This window comes from Punctularia strigosozonata (assembly GCF_000264995.1).
Source record: "Punctularia strigosozonata HHB-11173 SS5 unplaced genomic scaffold PUNSTscaffold_13, whole genome shotgun sequence".
Classification (NCBI taxonomy): domain Eukaryota; kingdom Fungi; phylum Basidiomycota; class Agaricomycetes; order Corticiales; family Punctulariaceae; genus Punctularia; species Punctularia strigosozonata.
In genome coordinates, this window is record NW_006767445.1 from 903,494 (window position 1) to 920,942 (window position 17,449).

The window sequence follows — 17,449 nt, forward strand, 5'->3', positions numbered from 1 at the left end:
CCTTAGGTTTCTGCGTGTATTGTGATCGTTTGCCTGGAGAGGAGCGAAGTGGGGGCAAGGCCTTTGGCGACCAAGGCCAGTTTCCAGCCGAGGTTGACGGCATCTTGAACCCCCGAATTGAGACCCTGCATTGAAGCGTGGGTTGAGCGCATAGATCTAGCTTAGTGAGAGGCTGTCACGTACCTGGCCGCCAGTCGGAGGGTGAACGTGAGCGGCATCTGAAAATACAGCATTGTTGAGCACATACGTCGCCTAGAGCGTGCACGATCTGACCTCCGGCCACGAATACTCTTCCCTCGCTGAATCGGTCGACCATACGACTACTCGGTCTACACGTTCAACGGGGTGAGGGTTCGCGCTATCGAGCCAGTGCGGAAAGAATAACCTGTACTCCGAAATCCATTCGACCTTGGCCAGTTTGATGGCAGGGTCGGATATGATGTCGTGGGCGACTCGTAGGAACTCTTCAGGGTGCGCCGCAAGATACGTCGTATCGATGCCATCACCGACTATTGTGGCTTGCGCGAGATCTGGGGTGTCGAACTCCGTCGGTCGCACCATCAGACTGATTGGCATCGCCATGAACAATTAAGCTCAGAAATCTGGGAAACATGCAGCTACACACCATCGTTCGCGGGGATGGCCGAACCAGTATTGGAATCGCGTTGCCTGAGAGGTGTGTATGAGCAAACGTTCTGCAGACTGTGACGAATGAAGAACCAACGTCTGTCCAGGGCTGCTGCATGCGCACGTCGGCAACGACCCACCGCCCCGCATGCTGGTCGCCATGGAACGATAGACCAAGGAGCTTGCGAACAGCGCCTATTCGACGATTGGTATCAATACGGCGCTCATATCAGATGATCGGATACGGCTTGCCTCTGGCTCCGTCAGAACCTACGACCCAGTCGACGTCAGATTTTTCGACGACCTCCATCCCGTCCTCGCCGGTCTTGGCGAGGCTGACGGTGACCTTGTCGGGATGCTGCTCTAGCCCGCGCAGCGCCGTGTTCGTCTCGACGTGAACACCATGATCCTTCGCTAACCTATCCGCAAGGAGCGCGCACAACCGCGACTGGCCGATCATGACTCCCTTCGCCTGAAAAAAATAGCACGACTGATCGGCCAACGTGCAGCCCGCGCCATGCTACGAGGACTCACCATAGGGCGAGATGGACTCGGCTCCATCTGCGTCCTGGGAGCGACCGCCTCCGGCACAGCCTGACCGAGCTTGTACATCCGCGCGGGAGCAAGGTCTTGCGCGATCTCCAGGACATCTTCCAGAACACCTGCGAAGGAGAGCAACTCCTGGGTCCTCACCTGCAAGTTCTGTAAGGGAACGTTCTCGAGGGAGCTTCATACCCGAAGTCCCGTGCCTGGATGCCGGATCCTCTTTGCCCTAGATGTGTGGTCTTGTCCTTCTCGATGATGCGGAATGGAACGCCGTTGCGAGCGAGAATCAAACCTGTGGGTCCAGCTCCGACCTGTAAGAGTTATTTGAGCGTGATACTTAAGTGGAACACGGATATATGCGTGCACAATGAGGATAGATGGAGACTGAGAACGTCGTTCGGCCATATTGCAAACCAAGTGGCGAGATAAGCTGAACTTTCGAGTAGCAGGAGATATACGGTAGATGGAACGTGTTGTGTACGGGTGAAGGATCCTGGGCTTTATATGCGTCCAGCAGCCAGCGATGCGTGGGGTCGACATCGTCGCCTAAGAGCTAGGCTCTCTCCGTCTTCCGTCCTGTCGTGACATTGGAGTGTATCTGCAGCACGGCGAAGTGGGGTGGAACTTTTACCATGCACTGCATTTTTTGGCGGGGCTCCCCGCGGACATCTTTGACCACTGCGGAGAACTTTTACCACCTGCAGATACACTCTATTCCAGGGGATCGACTATTCTTGAGTACGTTGTCCAGGCAGTGCTGTGCGTCAGCCTTCGGCACGGACGATGAACACGAAACCGTTGGGATCGGTCGCGTCGTCGCGGCAGGAGGCAAGTTTACGCGTCTGCGTTCCGCGGCGAAGCGTCCGACGTTCGAGGCGGACGCGTCGTCGCGGCAGAAATAACCCACATTTTTCCGAACCTCCATATCCCACTGGACACACCTTGGTCGGATGTCACCAGAAGGAACGTTCCAATGGGAGAAAAATCCTCGACACCTGACGCGTCTACGCGAAGCCTACAAGTAAGCACCGCTCGACAGATCTAGCTTACACAAAAATCCTTCAACGCGACACATTAATAAATGGAAGCATGGCATCCCCAAGTTCGATGTATCAAACTGTAGCGCAAGACTGAAGCGCATCAGGAATCGACGTTTAAATCACGAGAGTAACCACCCTCCAACTGCGTGTCGATTGCCAGCGACATGGTTGCACGAGCAGGCGATGTCATTGATCTGAATCTTACGATTCACTACCGACGGAAAGTGAAGTCCGCATGAGGTTTCCGTCCGTGCGTTTGATTCCGCCTGTGCTCCAGCAGGGAAATACATACGTGCGGCATCTGAGAAAGGGAGGCGACGTCAATGGCATATTCACGCAGACTTCATCGATCGAGTACATGCCTCCAGCCATGAAGCCCTTCCTTCTTAAACCTTGTTGACCATCCTGTGACTTGTCCTGGCGGAGGACAAGCATCGTCTACACAAACCCCCGAATTCCGGTGAGAGGGCACGCCGCGATAGGCTCTGCTGGCGCGATGAGGTTGCAACCATCCCTCGGAGCTCCGCCCTCGCTGGGGCGGTACGGGTGCATCTTCATCAGGGGGCGGTACAACCTCTGGAGCCCCCGCAGGGCACCGATGGACGACTGTAACCTTGACTTCGGGCTGAAATAAATCTCATCAGTAGACTGCAAAGACGCCGTGCGTGTTTTCAGAAACGAACCTGGACGCCCACGCCCCTCGGTCCCGGCCGACTCATTGCGCTTCTTCTCGATGATGCACATAGGCAGTCCGTCTTGCGAGAGCATAATAGCCGACAGCAGACCTACGGGCCCTCCTCTCACCTTCGTGCAGATGTTACGGTTAGCGAAACGGGATCAAGGTTGACAATTGGGTGACGACACACAAGTGACATCGACGTTATTCTGTTTTATATCTCATCACATATTGTGCGGATAGCAGAGCATCGAGAGATGCGCGTAACTTACAGCAATCCGGTATCGGCATAACAGTCGGACCTACTGCCCGATCCTGCTTCGTGAAGGCGGAAGTAACGTTGAGCACCGTATCATAACACACCGACCGACGTCAATGGCAGCCCTGGTTCGCCATATGCTCCCCCATACCTCCCGCCTCCGCATTGCGGAATCAAAAGTGATATGTTGCGTAGTCGGTAGAGGTAAAGCCGCAGTCGCGGCATTAAGGATAGTTCTGTGCTGCCTGACAAACTTGAAGTGTGTCGGAAGAAGTGGCGGCTGTCGGCTCCTTCCCTCCTTCTCTTTGCCCTTGCCGTCGACATCGACAGCGGCGCGAGGAACTTCGGTGGGTATGGCAAGCGGAGAAGGGGTGAGCTGGGGCAAAGTATGGATCAGGATTGCCATCGTGCACGCCCAAGTTGACAGCTTGCTCCCACATCGCTCGCGCTCAGACTGCGAGTCTCGCGCTGGTGGTATGGAAGACGTCTCGATGAGCTTCGACATCTCGGTCTGCTGCTGCATGCGCATGCAACCAACGTTCTCGGGGCGACGCGAGCTCCTACCGACTGCGACGTTGCTCGGCCTCGGCAAGAGCCTGCTACGTCAGCCAGACAATCTGCTGGAGATCGTATTCGAGCTCGACGTCGTTCTTCTGCGAGGTCGGCGGGCTCTTGTCGTTGCCGCTGTTGACGCCGGAGATCATCCTGCGCAAGCTGGCGTTTGAAGACTTCGCTGCGGGCACATCTTGATTCTGAGGTTGATCCTCGGTGTGAAAGGCGACCTCGGAGCGTTCGCGGACGCCGGGTTGCTGCGATATCATCACGTGCCCGTGGCGCAGTGCTCGGACTGAAGTCTGCTGCAGTGCTTTGCGCGTTCATGTTCATCTCATCTCAACACAACAAATCATAAATCGGCCAGCATCCACCGCCTCCGTTGAATCTGTACTCGCGGGCCCGTGCATCAAGGCTCGACGCTCAGCAGTGACATCACCAAAGCGATGCTGAGGTGCCGGTGGACGTCCGACGCCCCCAGTCCTCATCTCCAATGTGTGCCCCTGCGCGCACGATCAGGCGAAGATCATAAATCAAGCAAGCAGTAGTCCTATACTGAAACGCTGCATCGCGATCAAGGAGTGTTTGTATTGTGGCACCGACGGGTACTCCGGACGCCCGATAGGGTTGAATCACCGGGAAAATCATCTTTGGCTAACCTTACCCCTTTCTTCTATCTCGCGGGCGAAAGCTCTGTGAACGTGTTTGGAAAACCGACAGCATAGTTGTCTCTGATGGGTCACCCAACATAGACTCATGATCACATTCTCTTGTTGGCCGGCAGCGTGGTGTGGAAGGCGTACGAAATATCTGTTGAATTCGACGTTTCGGGTTAGTAATGACTCTGATCTGAAGTTCCGGAGAGCTCTCAGTTCCTTCAAGGCGGACAAGACGCGAGTTTAATTAGTGCGTCGGCTTCATGAAACATGGGACATCGACGCGCCAGTGTCTCTGCAGAGCTGCATCACACCACACCGTCAGGCATGCTATGATGATTAGAGCTATTTCTACGAGCGCGAGGCTGTGATCCCCGCGCATCGCACCGGCAAATCATATACAAAGGAACAGTCCGGTCCGTCGCTTCAGCGAGCAAGGAGACCAACATGCAAGTCCAAGTCGAAGTCGAAGCGGATACGACAACCGGTATGTCCAGTCAACTTTCTCTGCCGTGGTGCCCGACTGGCGTTTATAATGGCTCATTCCCTTGACCCTTCGCAGAACCTATCACAGTGGGCCGAATAGTTCATGGTCAAGATGGTCGCCCCATTAATGGTGGACAAAAGATCTGCGAATGCGCAAGTAAATCCGTTTTGCTGTGCTGCTTTGAATGTTATCCAACCGCACCTTGCAGCAGCTACGTCATCTGAGGCGAACGAATGCTACAACATAGCACTCCAACTCCATCAAAAATTCTGCCAGAACAGCGATCTCGACGCCGCAAAGCAGTGCATCGAGCACTATGAGGCCCTCCTATTGGAGTCACAGGGAACCACTTCCTTCGGCGCGACAATCCCAAATTCGAAACTGGACGTTTCGATCGACCCCCGCCCAAAGCTATATCACATACTCATTCGGCTGGCTGATCTATATTTGGATCGCTATAGGCACAATTACGAGCAATGCGATCTGGAGCTTGCGGTAAAATATGGGCAAGAAGCCCTGTCTATGTGCCGCACAGCTGGGATACGTTGCCCTACAGTACTTGGGCTATTCGCCAACATCTTGAATAACAACGCAGAGGACGTTTCCCGGAAAGAAGATCGGATCGTTGCAGAGTCGCTCTGCAGAGAAGCCATCTCACTCTGCGCAACGGGAACCTACTTGGCAGCAACTATTCGCCTTAATCTGGCATGGACTCTGAGAAGGTTATCCACAATTAACGGGCCTCATACTTTGATCAACGAAGCAGTCGACATCCAGCGACAGGCCTTGGTTGACCTGCCTCCGTCTCATTGTTACGATCAACATCGACACCTGCGATTCCTAGGTTTGTGTCTATTCTACCGACACCAAATTTTTGGAAGACCAGAAGATTTGGATGAATGCCTTGATGTTTCCGCGCACGCCGTGCACTTATGTCCAGAGATGCACATTGATCGGTGCAAGACAGTATATGGGATGCTCTGGTCGCTATATCTGAAGAGTTTCCGCTCTGGCGCTATCAATGAGCTCAACAAAGCGATTGAACTTGGACTGAACACTCTCAAAGAAGTTTCCGATGCTGGATTTGCCCACGTCGATCTCCTCAGTGTGGTAGCAGATCTGCTCGCCCTTCGCCATCAGCTGGCTCCATCCGATGGGCGCGACCTCGAAAGGTCAGTCACTCTGTACCGGGAAGTTTTGCGACTATTCCCTCCCAACCGAGCAGACTATTGGCTGTACGTGGACTGCCTGGCGGTCGGATTGCGTCTGCAGTACCACTGGACCGGAGAGATAAGTCATCTCGAAGAATCTATTCAACTCGGGCGTTCCATCATCGGTTCAATGCCAACTACCCACCCTCAGCGATTTGTTCCCGCTCGCAATCTGGCGCATTCACTGATGCTCCGCTTCAACGAGACAAGGCGCATCTCTGATCTCGATGAAGCCATCAAATGGGATCGTATGGCCCTGGCGAGCAGTGGGACCTCACATGTGTTATATCCGGAGATTTCTGCTCAAGCTGTCTCCCGTCTTTGCATGTTATTTGACGCTCGGGGCTCATTCGAGGCTTTGGAAGAAGCGATTACCCTCGGCAACACCGTCCTGGACACGATGGCTTCCGACAGTGTTCAACGCAGCGATGTTATCCTCGAGCTGTCAAAAGCTCTGTTACGCCGCGGGAGACATCAAGGGAACGTCGCGGACATCGACCGCTCCATTTCGGAGCTAGCACGTATCAAGGAAGTCATGCTTCAGCGAACAGACGGTCCTGAGCTTCTGAGCACCCTCGCCGACTGTCATATCGTCAGATTCCGCTTCAATCGCAGCTACAAAGACGCGAACGATGCCTTGGAGATTATCACTGGCTTATTGGATAAGCTGCCTCCTGGGCGTCCCGAGAGGTTTCGGTGCCTCGTAGGTGCCGCAGAACTCCACATGGAGCTAGGAACATCTTATCGGAGTATCCAAGCTGCACTCTCGCATTTAGCCCGTGCTCTATCCGACGAACACCGGGACGTTCGTTCTCGAATTGAAGGAGCACGACGCATACTTGATATCGCTGTGTCGCAATATCAGGATATCGTCCACTCTGAGGTCGCAGCACATCGCCAACTGCTGGATATCTTTGCTCTTGTGGTGGGGCATCTGCCCCGAGTGGCTTTCTTCGGTCTTCATCTTCATACCCGACTCCAGTCGTTGGCTATCGGCCAGAGCATCGCTCTCACCGGCGCATCTCACGCGCTCAACATCGGCTTACCTGACAAAGCATTGGAAATCCTTGAGCAGGGCCGTGCGGTCTTCTGGACCCATGCACTACGCTTGCGCTCTCCGTTCGATGCAGCGCCCAAGGAGATCGGAGATAGGTTGTCGATCCTTGCCCGACAGCTGGATAAAGTATACGATAAATCGTCTACGGGAGAGAACCTGGGCGTTGTCGAAGCGGAGATTGCTCGCAGAAGAGGTCTGATAGAAGAATTCAACGCCCTGCTCAACCAAGTCCGCAAACTACCTGGACTGAACAGATTTCTGCTGCACGACGAGTTTACGACGTTGAGAAAGGCCTCCGAGAGAGGTCCGGTCGTAGTGCTGGTATCCAGTGCGCTGGGGAGCCACGCTGTCCTTCTCAAGCAGGGGGGCGATTGTGTCAGCATTCCTATCGAGCATCTTCCTGACACTTGGCTCGCACATTCCGGCACGGAGTGGCGATCAATCATCGTGGAGGCGAGGGCGGAGATGCGCGACTGCAGAAAGATGGAAAAATCGAAAATCCCGAAGGCTCGAAGGACGGCTGCCGACGAAATCTTGCGCCAGTTATGGATTGAGGTGGTGAGACCAGTCCTGAATGCTCTAGGGCTCGAAGTATGAGATCACCCTTTACATGATCTTGTATAAGGCTCACCAGTTGCTTCTAGCCCTCCGAAGGTCGAAACCGTCCTCGCATATGGTGGTGCCCTACTGGAAACTTTGCTCACTTACCAATCCATGCAGCCGGTGCTGGCGGAGAGTGGTGCTCGGATTACGTCGTCTCCTCCTACATACCGACCATCGGGTCCCTTCTTGCTGCCAGAAACGCGTATTCTCCCATCCTCAAGGAGGACGTTCACGCGCTCGTCGCTGCAACGCCTCGGTCGAGCATGTCGCAGTGGAGCGACCTCATCAACACGCGCGAAGAAGCGAGAGCGATCCGTGCCGTCTTACCAAGCGGATCCACGATGGAGCTGTCTCCCGCAGACGACGCTTGCATTGAGGGCGGAAACGGGATCACGGCGAAGACGCTGCTAAAGCTGCTCCCACAGACGAATATCCTGCACCTCGCGTGCCATGGCCATCAAGATCTGGAGAATCCGTTGCAGAGCGGATTCATTCTGCGTGACGAGAAACTCACGATCGAACGACTCATGCCTGTACCCCTCCCTCGCGCGTTCATGGCATTCTTGAGTGCTTGCGAAACAGCCAAAGGTGACTTCGTGAGTACCAATACCAGTCGAAATCATGATGCCATTGAACAACGTGCCCATGCAGAATCAGCCTGATCAGGTGGTCCATCTCGCCGCCGCCATGTTCTTCGCAGGATTCAAAAGCGTCATCGCTACGCTTTGGTTAGTCCCACTTTGCAGCTACTCATTTCTATGATACCGACTTACAACCGACTGTCAAGGTCCATGGCGGACGCGGACGGGCCGGAGATAGCTCGATCTGTATACAAGAAGATATTCAGCGGCAAATTGGATCACATCGACCCCGATGACATCGCGTACGCCCTCGACGAGGCCGTCACGAAACTGCGAACCATCCAGCCTGAGCCGCTCCGATGGGCACCGTATATACACCTAGGGATTTGAGCGTGCGCCAATATATGTCATTGGTTCGAAATGTACAACGGAGGAGGCCGTGAGTACAGGCCTACAATGAGCGATACCGGTTGCTCTGGACTCCGTCCTTGGCACGTACTCCTCTCCGAAGACGAGGTTATCCACGACGGCCTCGCTCCATCGGATTCGCGGATCAATTTCTCACATGTATACCGTGCCGTCGTGTTTGAACATCTTCGTCTCTTCGAACCTCATCATGGTCCAGAAGCCGCCCGCGAGCTGCAGGACCTCGATGACGGGTAGGCACCCCTCGGTGCAGCTGGAGAGCAGCGAAATCGGGACAATGCGTTTTGCGACCAAGGCGAGGTGAATGGCGTCTTGAACTCCCGAGTCGAGGCCCTAAGATTATGGGCATATTGGGCGGATCACTCTGACGTGGTTAAGATATGTCGCTGACGTGGTCTCCAATGGGAGGATGAACGTGAACAGCATCTGAGAAAATGGCATTGTTGAGAATATACAGTCACTCGAGCGTGCGCAATCTGACCTCCACGAACACCCTCCCCTCGCTGAGCGCTCGACTATACGACTGCTCGTTCTGCAGGTCGAGAAAATGAGACATCATGCCATACAACCGGTATCGGATGACTGACATATACTCGCGCAATCCAATACACTTTCGCAAGCCGTCAGGGTCGGATGTGATCTTCAGGACGCGCCGAGAGAGGCGTTGACCGACCGTCATAACCTGCACAAGATCTGGACAGGTTCGAATGCTGTCGGTCGCACTACCGCACTGATAGGCATCACGAGTAAGCTCAAAGATCTAGGAAACACTGGAGCCATGCACCAAGGTTCGCGGGCATGTCCGAACCAGTATTGGGATCGCGCTGCCCGGGAGGTGTGTATTACCAAACGGTTTGCAGGCTACGATGAATGAAGAACCAACGTCTATCCAGGGCTGCTGCGTGCGCAGATCGGCGACTCCCCACTGTCCTACATGCCGGTCGTCATGGAACGACAGACTAAGGATGTTGCGGATGGTGCCTCTTGTTCGCATTTTACTCGAGATCCCCGCAGCGCCGCGTTCGTCTCGATGTGAACACCATAATCCTTTCGCTAATCTATCCGCAAGCATCGCGCGCAGCCGGGACTGGCCGATGATCCCCCCATTCGCGTGAGGAGTAGGGATGCCTATCAGCCAAAGTGTAGTAGTCGTGCCATGCTCCGAGAACTTACAAGAGGAAGGGATATGAAGCTTTCTTTGCACCGTACGAGTACAGCGGTCTTCTGATGATGGGCGGGGTCTGTTACAAAATGCGATGTCACACCTGAGTTCAAGTATTAGCGCGTTTGTATTACGACCCTTGGCCACGGCGAGAGTGAATCCATCGTCTATCGTCTTCGCTGGCGCTGGTGGCGGGAGATGAGTTGGACGAGGGGCTGTGCAGCTTGACCGGGCGCGCTGCCGCCTGGTGCCGCTGCTGTGCAGTCAGCATTGGCACGACCCACTGGGTACAGTGGGTGAAAAGCACCCTTTGACTTTGGCCGACATAAGTATTTACTAATACAGTGGGTGATTATATACAATAGACCATACCGTGAGTGATCCAAAGCAATCATCCACATGGCCTCAATCAACCACATACCGACCAGACTGTGGGTGAATGGTCGATATCCCCCATCACGTGGGTGGTAGCAACCTATTCTGGGGCTCATAGTGCTTTTGGTGAAGAATCTACGAGCTGCTCAAGTAAGCGGCGCCGCGGTTGACTGCTTCATTGCGCTTGGTGACCGAATGTGCAAACCTTCACATGCGCCGGTGCTCTGGCATCTGCATAAAAGTCCCTGTCATTGAGCGAAATGGTGTTCACGCTGGCAATATGTCTTCACCGCTCGCCGTGGAGGGGCGGGTCGACTTCAAGCCCGCCGGAGCTGGCAAATATTGTCACACATGGTACAAAATATTTGGGGATCTCCCCGCACGCGTATATCGCCCCCTGATAGTTATCCACGGCGGTCCAGGTTCGTCATCTTCGTTTTTTCACCGCGATAGATCATGACAGATGTTGACTCGCGAAACGCAAATCACAGGAGCCGTGCACCAATACCTCCTCCCAATCGCAGACCTATCCATCGCGCAATCCATGCCCGTCATCTTCTACGATCAAATCGGCACTGGAAACAGCACGCACCTATCCGAACTCGAGGGCAACCCGTCCTTCTGGACCGAGTCGCTCTTCCTTGCCGAGCTGCAAAATCTCATCGACAAGCTCGGGATCCAGGACGATTATGCCATCCTGGGCCACTCGTGGGGCGGAATGCTCGGGGCACGACACGCGGCCGGCCGCCCACCGGGGCTGAAGCGGCTCGTCCTCGCCAACTGCACGACGAGCATGAATTCGTGGCAGCAGTCAGTCGCCGCGCTCCGCTCGGGCCTACCGCAAGAGGTCCAGGACACGCTACGGAAGCACGAAGAAGACGACACGATCGACTCTGCAGAGTATCGGACAGCTGTCGCTGAGTACCGCCGACGCCACGTATGCCGAATCGATCCCATGCCTGATGAGCTCGTCAACACGCTCGCGGAAATCAGAAAGGATCCTACGGTCTGCGTTACGATGCAAGCACCGTCCTCATCGTGTGAACATATGCTCATGCTGACGGAAGTATATAATCCAGGCGCGGAAAGGTACCGTTCCGCGTCACGGGCGTCTTGAAGGACTACTCCGTCGAGAAAGATATCGCCGGTATCACCGCCCCTACTCTTCTCATCAATGGACAATACGACGAAGCTCAAGATGACACGATCCAAGGATTTTTTGCGTCTATTCCCAGCGTGAGCTGGACGAAATTCGTCAATTCAAGTCATACACCTCACCTCGAGGAGCGCGAACGTTTTTTGCGTGTCATTGGTGCGTTCTTATCATAGCAGCTTGAACAAAGCATCGGTATGGGTGGAAAGTGCAGTGGTCGATGGTGCACCCTCATGGAGCAGGCCCTTACTTGCAATCGAGCAACGTGCCTTCAGCGTTGTATCGATCGGTCCCGTACAAGCACACGCGGTGTACTGCAGAAATGACAGAGATCGAGTATACTCGAATAGGAATGTTGATGGCATACCGAAGCATCAAGGAACCAGAACATGTGAACCCAGAACATGTGAAAGGCGGTCGTCTAGTCGTCATTGTTCTCGCGGTTCAGGAGGCCTTCATGGATTTCCTATGGGAACGTAAGCAGCCAACAACAGCGGGCGTTGCCCAACGTCTTTTTCAAAACGCTATTCCTGCTATTAGGTGACGGAAAGGTCGCGCAATCGCGCATTGTACGCCAAAACCAGCGAAGCGCGGGTGATGCCCTGCAATACGGGTGATTCATACGCGGAAAATAAACATGTGGAAGGCTGGTGCATCACCATGTAATCAAAGGTCGTTTTTCCGCATCGGGCGTGACGATCCGGACATTCGAGCGAGGAAAAGACATTGTAGGCGAAAGCATGCCCAAAACGCGCTGCTGACGGGGCCTGACCGTGATGCGGGCGACGGGCAAGAAGGAGATAACACAGGCAGACCGCAATGCATATCAGATTGGAAGTTGCGAAGTAGAACCCGGTTTTGAGCATCGCGAAAGCAGATTTGGGGAAACGGCCAGCACGCGCCTTCATGTTCGCGAGAGAAGGGACAGAGAAACGGGGAAACCGCGGGGGCGCGCAAATGCCAGAGCTTTAGGTGCATCAGCGTCAATGAACCCGGCGGAGACAAGCTCCAAGAGTGTATCCGAAGCTCCAAGAGTGTACTAAAAGTCCAGGCCAATCTAGCTTCAATGCCGTTTCAATGGAGAATTCATTGACTTTGGGTGTGGCCATCAATGGTAATGCGGCCTCGGTGCATTGCATGGCCTCGTGGGCCTTGCGTGGCCCCGTCGCGCAACGGCCTCCTCCTCGCGTAAAGCATCATGTCTTCCAACACCATCCGCAAACCCCGTTTTCATCCTCTGGGCTCGTTTGGAGCCGGTATAAACACCGACGTCGACGGCGCCGCGTCTCGCCAGTAATGCCCGTTTTGCGCCCCATCTTCTCCGCCACACACTCCGCCAAGCTCGAAGCCCTCACCGCCCTAGACGAACGCAAGATGCGCCAGGAAGAAGAAGGACAAGTAGTGAGCAGCAGCGACGCGTCCCGGAACGCGTCGCCGTCGCGCGTGCGGACGAGGAGGCGGGCGAAGACGTTCCTCGCGCCGCCGTCGACCGCGACCGCGACCGCGCAGCCACCGGCAGGATCGGGCGGCGCGGCGGAGCAGGTGACCGACGCGCGCGCCCACGATGATGACCGCAGTCAGTGTCGACTCCCAGGATCGCGGTTGCCCTTCCCTCGTTGACTTCTGACCACGTTCGTTCACGCAGGCGGCGACATCGAGCCGGCGCAGAAAGAGCAACAGCAGCCGCCCCGTTCTACTCCCAAAACCAAGCTCAAAGCGCTCGCGAAACGGTTCGTCATGGCGCCGAGGACGCATTGGTGGATCTCGTTTTGGTTCATCGCGACGGTGCCCGTCATATTCTGGGACGCGGGATACTGCTTCATGAGGTGACCGTTCGCGGCCTCGCTCGTGTTCAGCTCATTTCTAACCAGCTGTCGTGCGCAGGCCGCGGTCCATGAAAGGCGGAGACCTGCACTGGATCTGGAAGCCGTACGAAATATACCAAGAAATCGACTACGTCTATGGCACGCGTGCTCTCGAGAATAACGACGGATTCACGAACGCTCAATGTGGGTGACGCGGCATCCCGAACATGCCCATGAGCGCTCTGTACTCATTGTTCCTCGTGGCCATCTAGCTCTCCTGAACGTCATCGAAACGCTCCTCAACATCCTTTACGTCTACCGCGCGCACGTATCTCTCGACCCCGCTGCCTCGCTCATCGGGTTCGCCGCCGCCACCATGACGTTGAGCAAAACGGTGCTGTACTGGGCACAGGTGCGAGCACTCCCGATGCGCCTCGGTGCGACGCGCCGTGACTGGCTGACCACCCCGTGTCCCGCAGGAATACTACTGCGGCGGATGCTCGGTCGGCCACAACAATCTCGTTGATCTGGCGGTGTACTGGATCCTCCCCAACGGGTACGTGCTGATCTTCGTCACGATCTCGTACTCTCGCCGAACCGTGACCTGCTAGGCTCTGGCTGCTCGTTCCGTCCCTGATTATCCGCGCCCTCTGGAAGGACCTCGCGTCGTCGCTCCGTGTCGCAGACAAGGTGACCTCCGGCAAGACGCAGTAGACGCCATGCCGCGCCGCGACCGAATCGACAGACAGCACGCTGCTGTCGCTGTGATGCATGTGCTGCTAAGTAAACTGGACCAGGTATCTTGACGATCTCCGTTGTTTGATATTTCTTCTTGTATATCAACATCCCATAGTTGAACGATGGTGCTCCGCTCATATGCTTGCTCTAGGCAGCCTTAGTCCCCCCGGCGCTGCAGACGTTCAAGGGGTGCCACCCCTGGATTCGGTCTTTGGTTCCTGTCGTCGGCCGCGCCGTGAGTAGCCATTCTTCCTACAAGCACGAAATGGTCAGCGTCCGAGACTTGAGACCATTAGAGGGCGTCAGGTATTTAGTAAAGAGACTTCGTTGGATGTGTTTGGGTGGGTTACATGTAAACGCTGAGATCCGGGGAGACGCGCGGAGCGTGATACCGCAACCGGCCCGGATCTGGAACGCGAGATTCCTCTGAGTTTATGTATGACTGTTGAGCGCACGAAGACTCCCAGTCCTGTCTTCCCCTCATGTTTACCGTACCCCGGGACTAGTTGCCTCGGTAATCATCGTCGCGGCCGCCTCAGAGGCTGTTTACTCTAGATCTCTTCCGCCAACGACGCGAGACGCGTTTCCCCTCGTCTCTTGCTACTCCTCGCCGGCACCGTTCCTTGCTCCGCATGTCCCGCGTACTTCGCTCGGCCCCCGAACCTCTGCCCTCGTCCCCAACTAGCCCCCCGCAACGACTGGCAGGTGATCGTCGTTCGAACTTCTTTCGATCAATATCGCCTGCAACGGCTTTCAACCGAGGACGCGACACCGCCGAGCGGTGGTTTGCGTTCCGCAGCCAAGCTAACGCCATTTCAGCCGGTCACGAGTCCGAATAACAAGGCGGTAGCACGGGCTTTTCGCTCCGATTCCGACGCTGTCGACTGCACGAGTGGCGTACGTGCAGCGCAGCAACCGGCTGTTCCGCTACCGGGACCTCGTCGGCAATCTACCTACCTACCGAACCCTGACCTGGTCGATGGGTTCGTCTTTGGTCCCCCTCGCTCGGTTGTGCTGGCGGTGGTTGCGAAGGCCCACAAGAGAGCTGGGATGTCCTTGGATGTCCTTCGCAGGAGCACCCATCACAGACGGGTGGATACAGCCAGCCTGAATTTGGCATCCATCATCATGCGGCTTGTGCCCTCTTGCATTCCCGTCTGTGCCGCATGACCGAAAAGCAGACCTGATGGACGAGTATGGTGCTCGGTAAGGTTGGGAATGAATAAATGAATGACGCCTGGGGAAAGATCTATCGTCCGCACGTTTTCGATGAGGGACCCCATGGGGTCACGGCGCCAGCGCCCTTCTGCGAAGCCGTTCCTGATGCGCTCCGCTCTGCAGAATCGCCCTATTAAACCGGAGCCATGGGCGCTTCCTGATCCTTAGAGCGGTCGCATTCCACCCCCCTCTTTTATCCCTCGCACCTTCTCCTCTCGCCCTACTACAATGCCTGGCGGTGGAGCCGTATCCTCAGGTGCCGGCGTTGGCGAGCACATCCAGACCAAGTCCAAGCTCGCCGGTGTCCTCATCGTACGTCGTTCGCTCTTGGCATCGATAATATGTTGCATGCCTCGTCTCTTCATACCTTGCATCAGGTCGCATTTGCCGCGTTTGGAGGCGTGCTCTATGGCTACGACACCGGCACCATCTCCGGCATCAAGGAGATGCACAACTGGCTCTGCACGTTCGGTACCGATCACGGCGACGGCACTTGCACGATAGACTCCTCCCGGGAGTCGCTCGTCGTCTCCATCCTCTCCGCCGGCACCTTCTTCGGAGCCTTGCTCGGTGCCCCCATGGCCGACATCGTCGGGCGCAAGTGGGGCATCGTCTTCTCGTGCTTGGTCTTCTCCATCGGTGTCGCCATGCAGACCGCTGCGACTCAAATCGCGCTCTTCGTCGTCGGCCGCGTCTTCGCCGGCCTCGGCGTCGGCCTCATCTCGACCCTCGTGCCCATGTACCAGTCCGAGTGGTGAGCCGACTTCATTAACTCCCCTGTCTTCCGCTCCGCGCCCGAATGCTGACGTTTTCTTCTCTCCGGACCCCTCAGTGCCCCAAAGTGGATCCGCGGCGCCGTCGTGTCCGGCTACCAATGGGCCATCACGATCGGCCTCCTCCTCGCCGCCATCGTCAACAACGCCACCAAAGGCCGCCCGGACCACTCTTCCTACCGCATCCCGATCGCCATCCAGTTCGTCTTCGCCGCCGTCCTCTCCGCCGGCCTCGCCTTCCTCCCCGAGTCTCCGCGCTGGCTCGTCAAAAAGGGCCGCGACGCCGACGCCGCCGCCGCCCTCGGCCGCCTCACCTCCGTCCCCGCCTCCGACGCCGCCGTCCAACTCGAGATCGCCGACATCCGCGCCAACCTCGACGCGGAGACCGCGCTCGGCGAGTCGTCCTACCTCGATTGCTTCCGCGGCTCGGCCGGAAACAAGATCGGCCTCCGCACCTTCACCGGCATCGCCCTCCAGGCGCTCCAGCAGCTCACCGGCATCAACTTCATCTTCTACTACGGCACCACGTTCTTCCAGAACTCGGGGATCAAGGACCCGTTCCTGATCAGCATCGCGACCAACGTCGTCAACGTCGGCATGACCGTGCCCGGGATGTGGGGCGTCGAGCGCTTCGGGCGACGCCGCCTGCTCCTCATCGGCGCGATCGGCATGTGCATCTGCGAATACCTCGTCGCCATCATCGGCGTCACCGTCTCCGTCAACGACCACGCCGGCCAGCAAGCGCTCATCGCGCTCGTCTGCATCTACATCGTAAACGGCTATTTATTCCGCCTGCGCCGCTTTTTGTTTTTTTCGTTTCCGCTCACTTTTGGTTTTTTTTTTTTTTCTTGTCTAGGCCTTCTTCGCGTCTACATGGGGACCGATCGCCTGGGTCGTCATCGGCGAGATCTACCCGCTCAACATCCGCGCCAAAGCCCTCTCCATGGCCGCCGCCTCGAACTGGCTCTGGAACTTCGGCATCGGCTACGCCACGCCCTACCTCGTCAACGACGAACCCGGTTCCGCCGGCCTAGGCTCCAAGGTGTTCTTCATCTGGGGATCGACCTGCCTGTGCTGCATCATCTTCACCTACTTCTGCATCCCCGAGGTAAATGAAACAGTTTTAAACCCGAGCTCCCCATTGCGCCTTTTACGAGGTTTCGAGTGATCTTTTTTTTCGCTGACGACTCGCCCGCTTTTTTTCTCCAGACCAAAGGCCTCTCTCTGGAGCAAGTCGATATCCTGTATCAGAACACTACTCCGCTCCGCTCCATCGCCTACCGCAAGCGGATCTTCGAGAACGACGTTCACGCGTCGGATCCTCACGCGCTGGAGAAGATCCGCGACGAGCAGCACAACGAGCACGCCGACGAGAAGGTCTAATACAACCCATCGACGCGTTGGCGTGCTTGTTGGTCACGCGGGGGAAGAAACGTGGTGATGATAAGAGATAATAAGTAGCCATTGTGTTCCGCTTCTGTTTTGCAAGGAAAAAACGTAAAAT

The 17,449-nt window shown here is 56.1% G+C and overlaps 7 protein-coding genes across 7 annotated transcripts; 5 read left to right on the top strand and 2 right to left on the bottom strand.

The window, feature by feature from the left end:
- Window positions 1-2: 2 nt before the first annotated feature.
- On the bottom strand, window positions 3-3,969 carry PUNSTDRAFT_137704 (uncharacterized protein; the record flags this gene model as incomplete). Its single annotated transcript, XM_007387356.1, has 10 exons — window positions 3-125; window positions 184-218; window positions 274-329; window positions 386-565; window positions 626-669; window positions 725-822; window positions 898-1,099; window positions 1,162-1,320; window positions 3,300-3,665; window positions 3,763-3,969. 10 exons carry the CDS (start codon window positions 3,967-3,969, stop codon window positions 3-5), a joined length of 1,470 nt encoding a protein of 489 aa, XP_007387418.1.
- A 1,849-nt stretch (window positions 3,970-5,818) lies between these two features.
- Window positions 5,819-8,685, top strand: PUNSTDRAFT_137705 (uncharacterized protein; the record flags this gene model as incomplete). The annotated part of the gene is made up of 5 exons (XM_007387357.1): window positions 5,819-7,702; window positions 7,756-7,765; window positions 7,832-8,310; window positions 8,366-8,442; window positions 8,502-8,685. 5 exons carry the CDS (start codon window positions 5,819-5,821, stop codon window positions 8,683-8,685), a joined length of 2,634 nt encoding a protein of 877 aa, XP_007387419.1.
- PUNSTDRAFT_54968 (uncharacterized protein) lies at window positions 8,686-9,958 on the top strand. Its single transcript, XM_007387358.1, has 5 exons — window positions 8,686-9,147; window positions 9,203-9,253; window positions 9,309-9,545; window positions 9,605-9,808; window positions 9,895-9,958. The coding sequence occupies exon 1, from the start codon at window positions 8,716-8,718 to the stop codon at window positions 8,956-8,958; it is 243 nt and encodes an 80-aa protein (XP_007387420.1). The 5' UTR covers window positions 8,686-8,715; the 3' UTR covers window positions 8,959-9,147; window positions 9,203-9,253; window positions 9,309-9,545; window positions 9,605-9,808; window positions 9,895-9,958.
- A 580-nt stretch (window positions 9,959-10,538) lies between these two features.
- PUNSTDRAFT_74492 (prolyl aminopeptidase) lies at window positions 10,539-11,587 on the top strand (the record flags this gene model as incomplete). Its single annotated transcript, XM_007387359.1, has 3 exons — window positions 10,539-10,680; window positions 10,750-11,264; window positions 11,348-11,587. The coding sequence occupies 3 exons, from the start codon at window positions 10,539-10,541 to the stop codon at window positions 11,585-11,587; spliced, it is 897 nt and encodes a 298-aa protein (XP_007387421.1).
- A 313-nt stretch (window positions 11,588-11,900) lies between these two features.
- Window positions 11,901-12,473, bottom strand: PUNSTDRAFT_54971 (uncharacterized protein). Its single transcript, XM_007387360.1, has 3 exons — window positions 12,314-12,473; window positions 12,071-12,166; window positions 11,901-12,013 (listed from the first exon to the last, which is right to left on the bottom strand). Exons 1-3 carry the CDS (start codon window positions 12,317-12,319, stop codon window positions 11,948-11,950), a joined length of 168 nt encoding a protein of 55 aa, XP_007387422.1. The 5' UTR covers window positions 12,320-12,473; the 3' UTR covers window positions 11,901-11,947.
- Window positions 12,474-13,148: 675 nt separating this feature from the next.
- Window positions 13,149-13,930, top strand: PUNSTDRAFT_74769 (uncharacterized protein; the record flags this gene model as incomplete). The annotated part of the gene is made up of 5 exons (XM_007387361.1): window positions 13,149-13,237; window positions 13,296-13,420; window positions 13,489-13,628; window positions 13,696-13,772; window positions 13,828-13,930. 5 exons carry the CDS (start codon window positions 13,149-13,151, stop codon window positions 13,928-13,930), a joined length of 534 nt encoding a protein of 177 aa, XP_007387423.1.
- A 1,033-nt stretch (window positions 13,931-14,963) lies between these two features.
- Window positions 14,964-17,328, top strand: PUNSTDRAFT_107304 (MFS monosaccharide transporter; the record flags this gene model as incomplete). Its single annotated transcript, XM_007387362.1, has 5 exons — window positions 14,964-15,484; window positions 15,550-15,926; window positions 16,005-16,716; window positions 16,802-17,053; window positions 17,155-17,328. The coding sequence occupies exons 1-5, from the start codon at window positions 15,401-15,403 to the stop codon at window positions 17,326-17,328; spliced, it is 1,599 nt and encodes a 532-aa protein (XP_007387424.1). The 5' UTR covers window positions 14,964-15,400.
- Window positions 17,329-17,449: the final 121 nt, after the last annotated feature.

Bases quoted from the DNA above. Each gene is read 5' to 3' on its own strand.
- PUNSTDRAFT_54968 (XM_007387358.1), top strand. From the start codon at position 8,716: ATGTACAACGGAGGAGGCCGTGAGTACAGGCCTACAATGAGCGATACC.
- PUNSTDRAFT_54971 (XM_007387360.1), bottom strand. The intron at 12,014-12,070 runs GTGATGCACCAG...CCCGTATTGCAG, and splicing joins AAACGACCTTTGATTACATG to GGCATCACCCGCGCTTCGCT.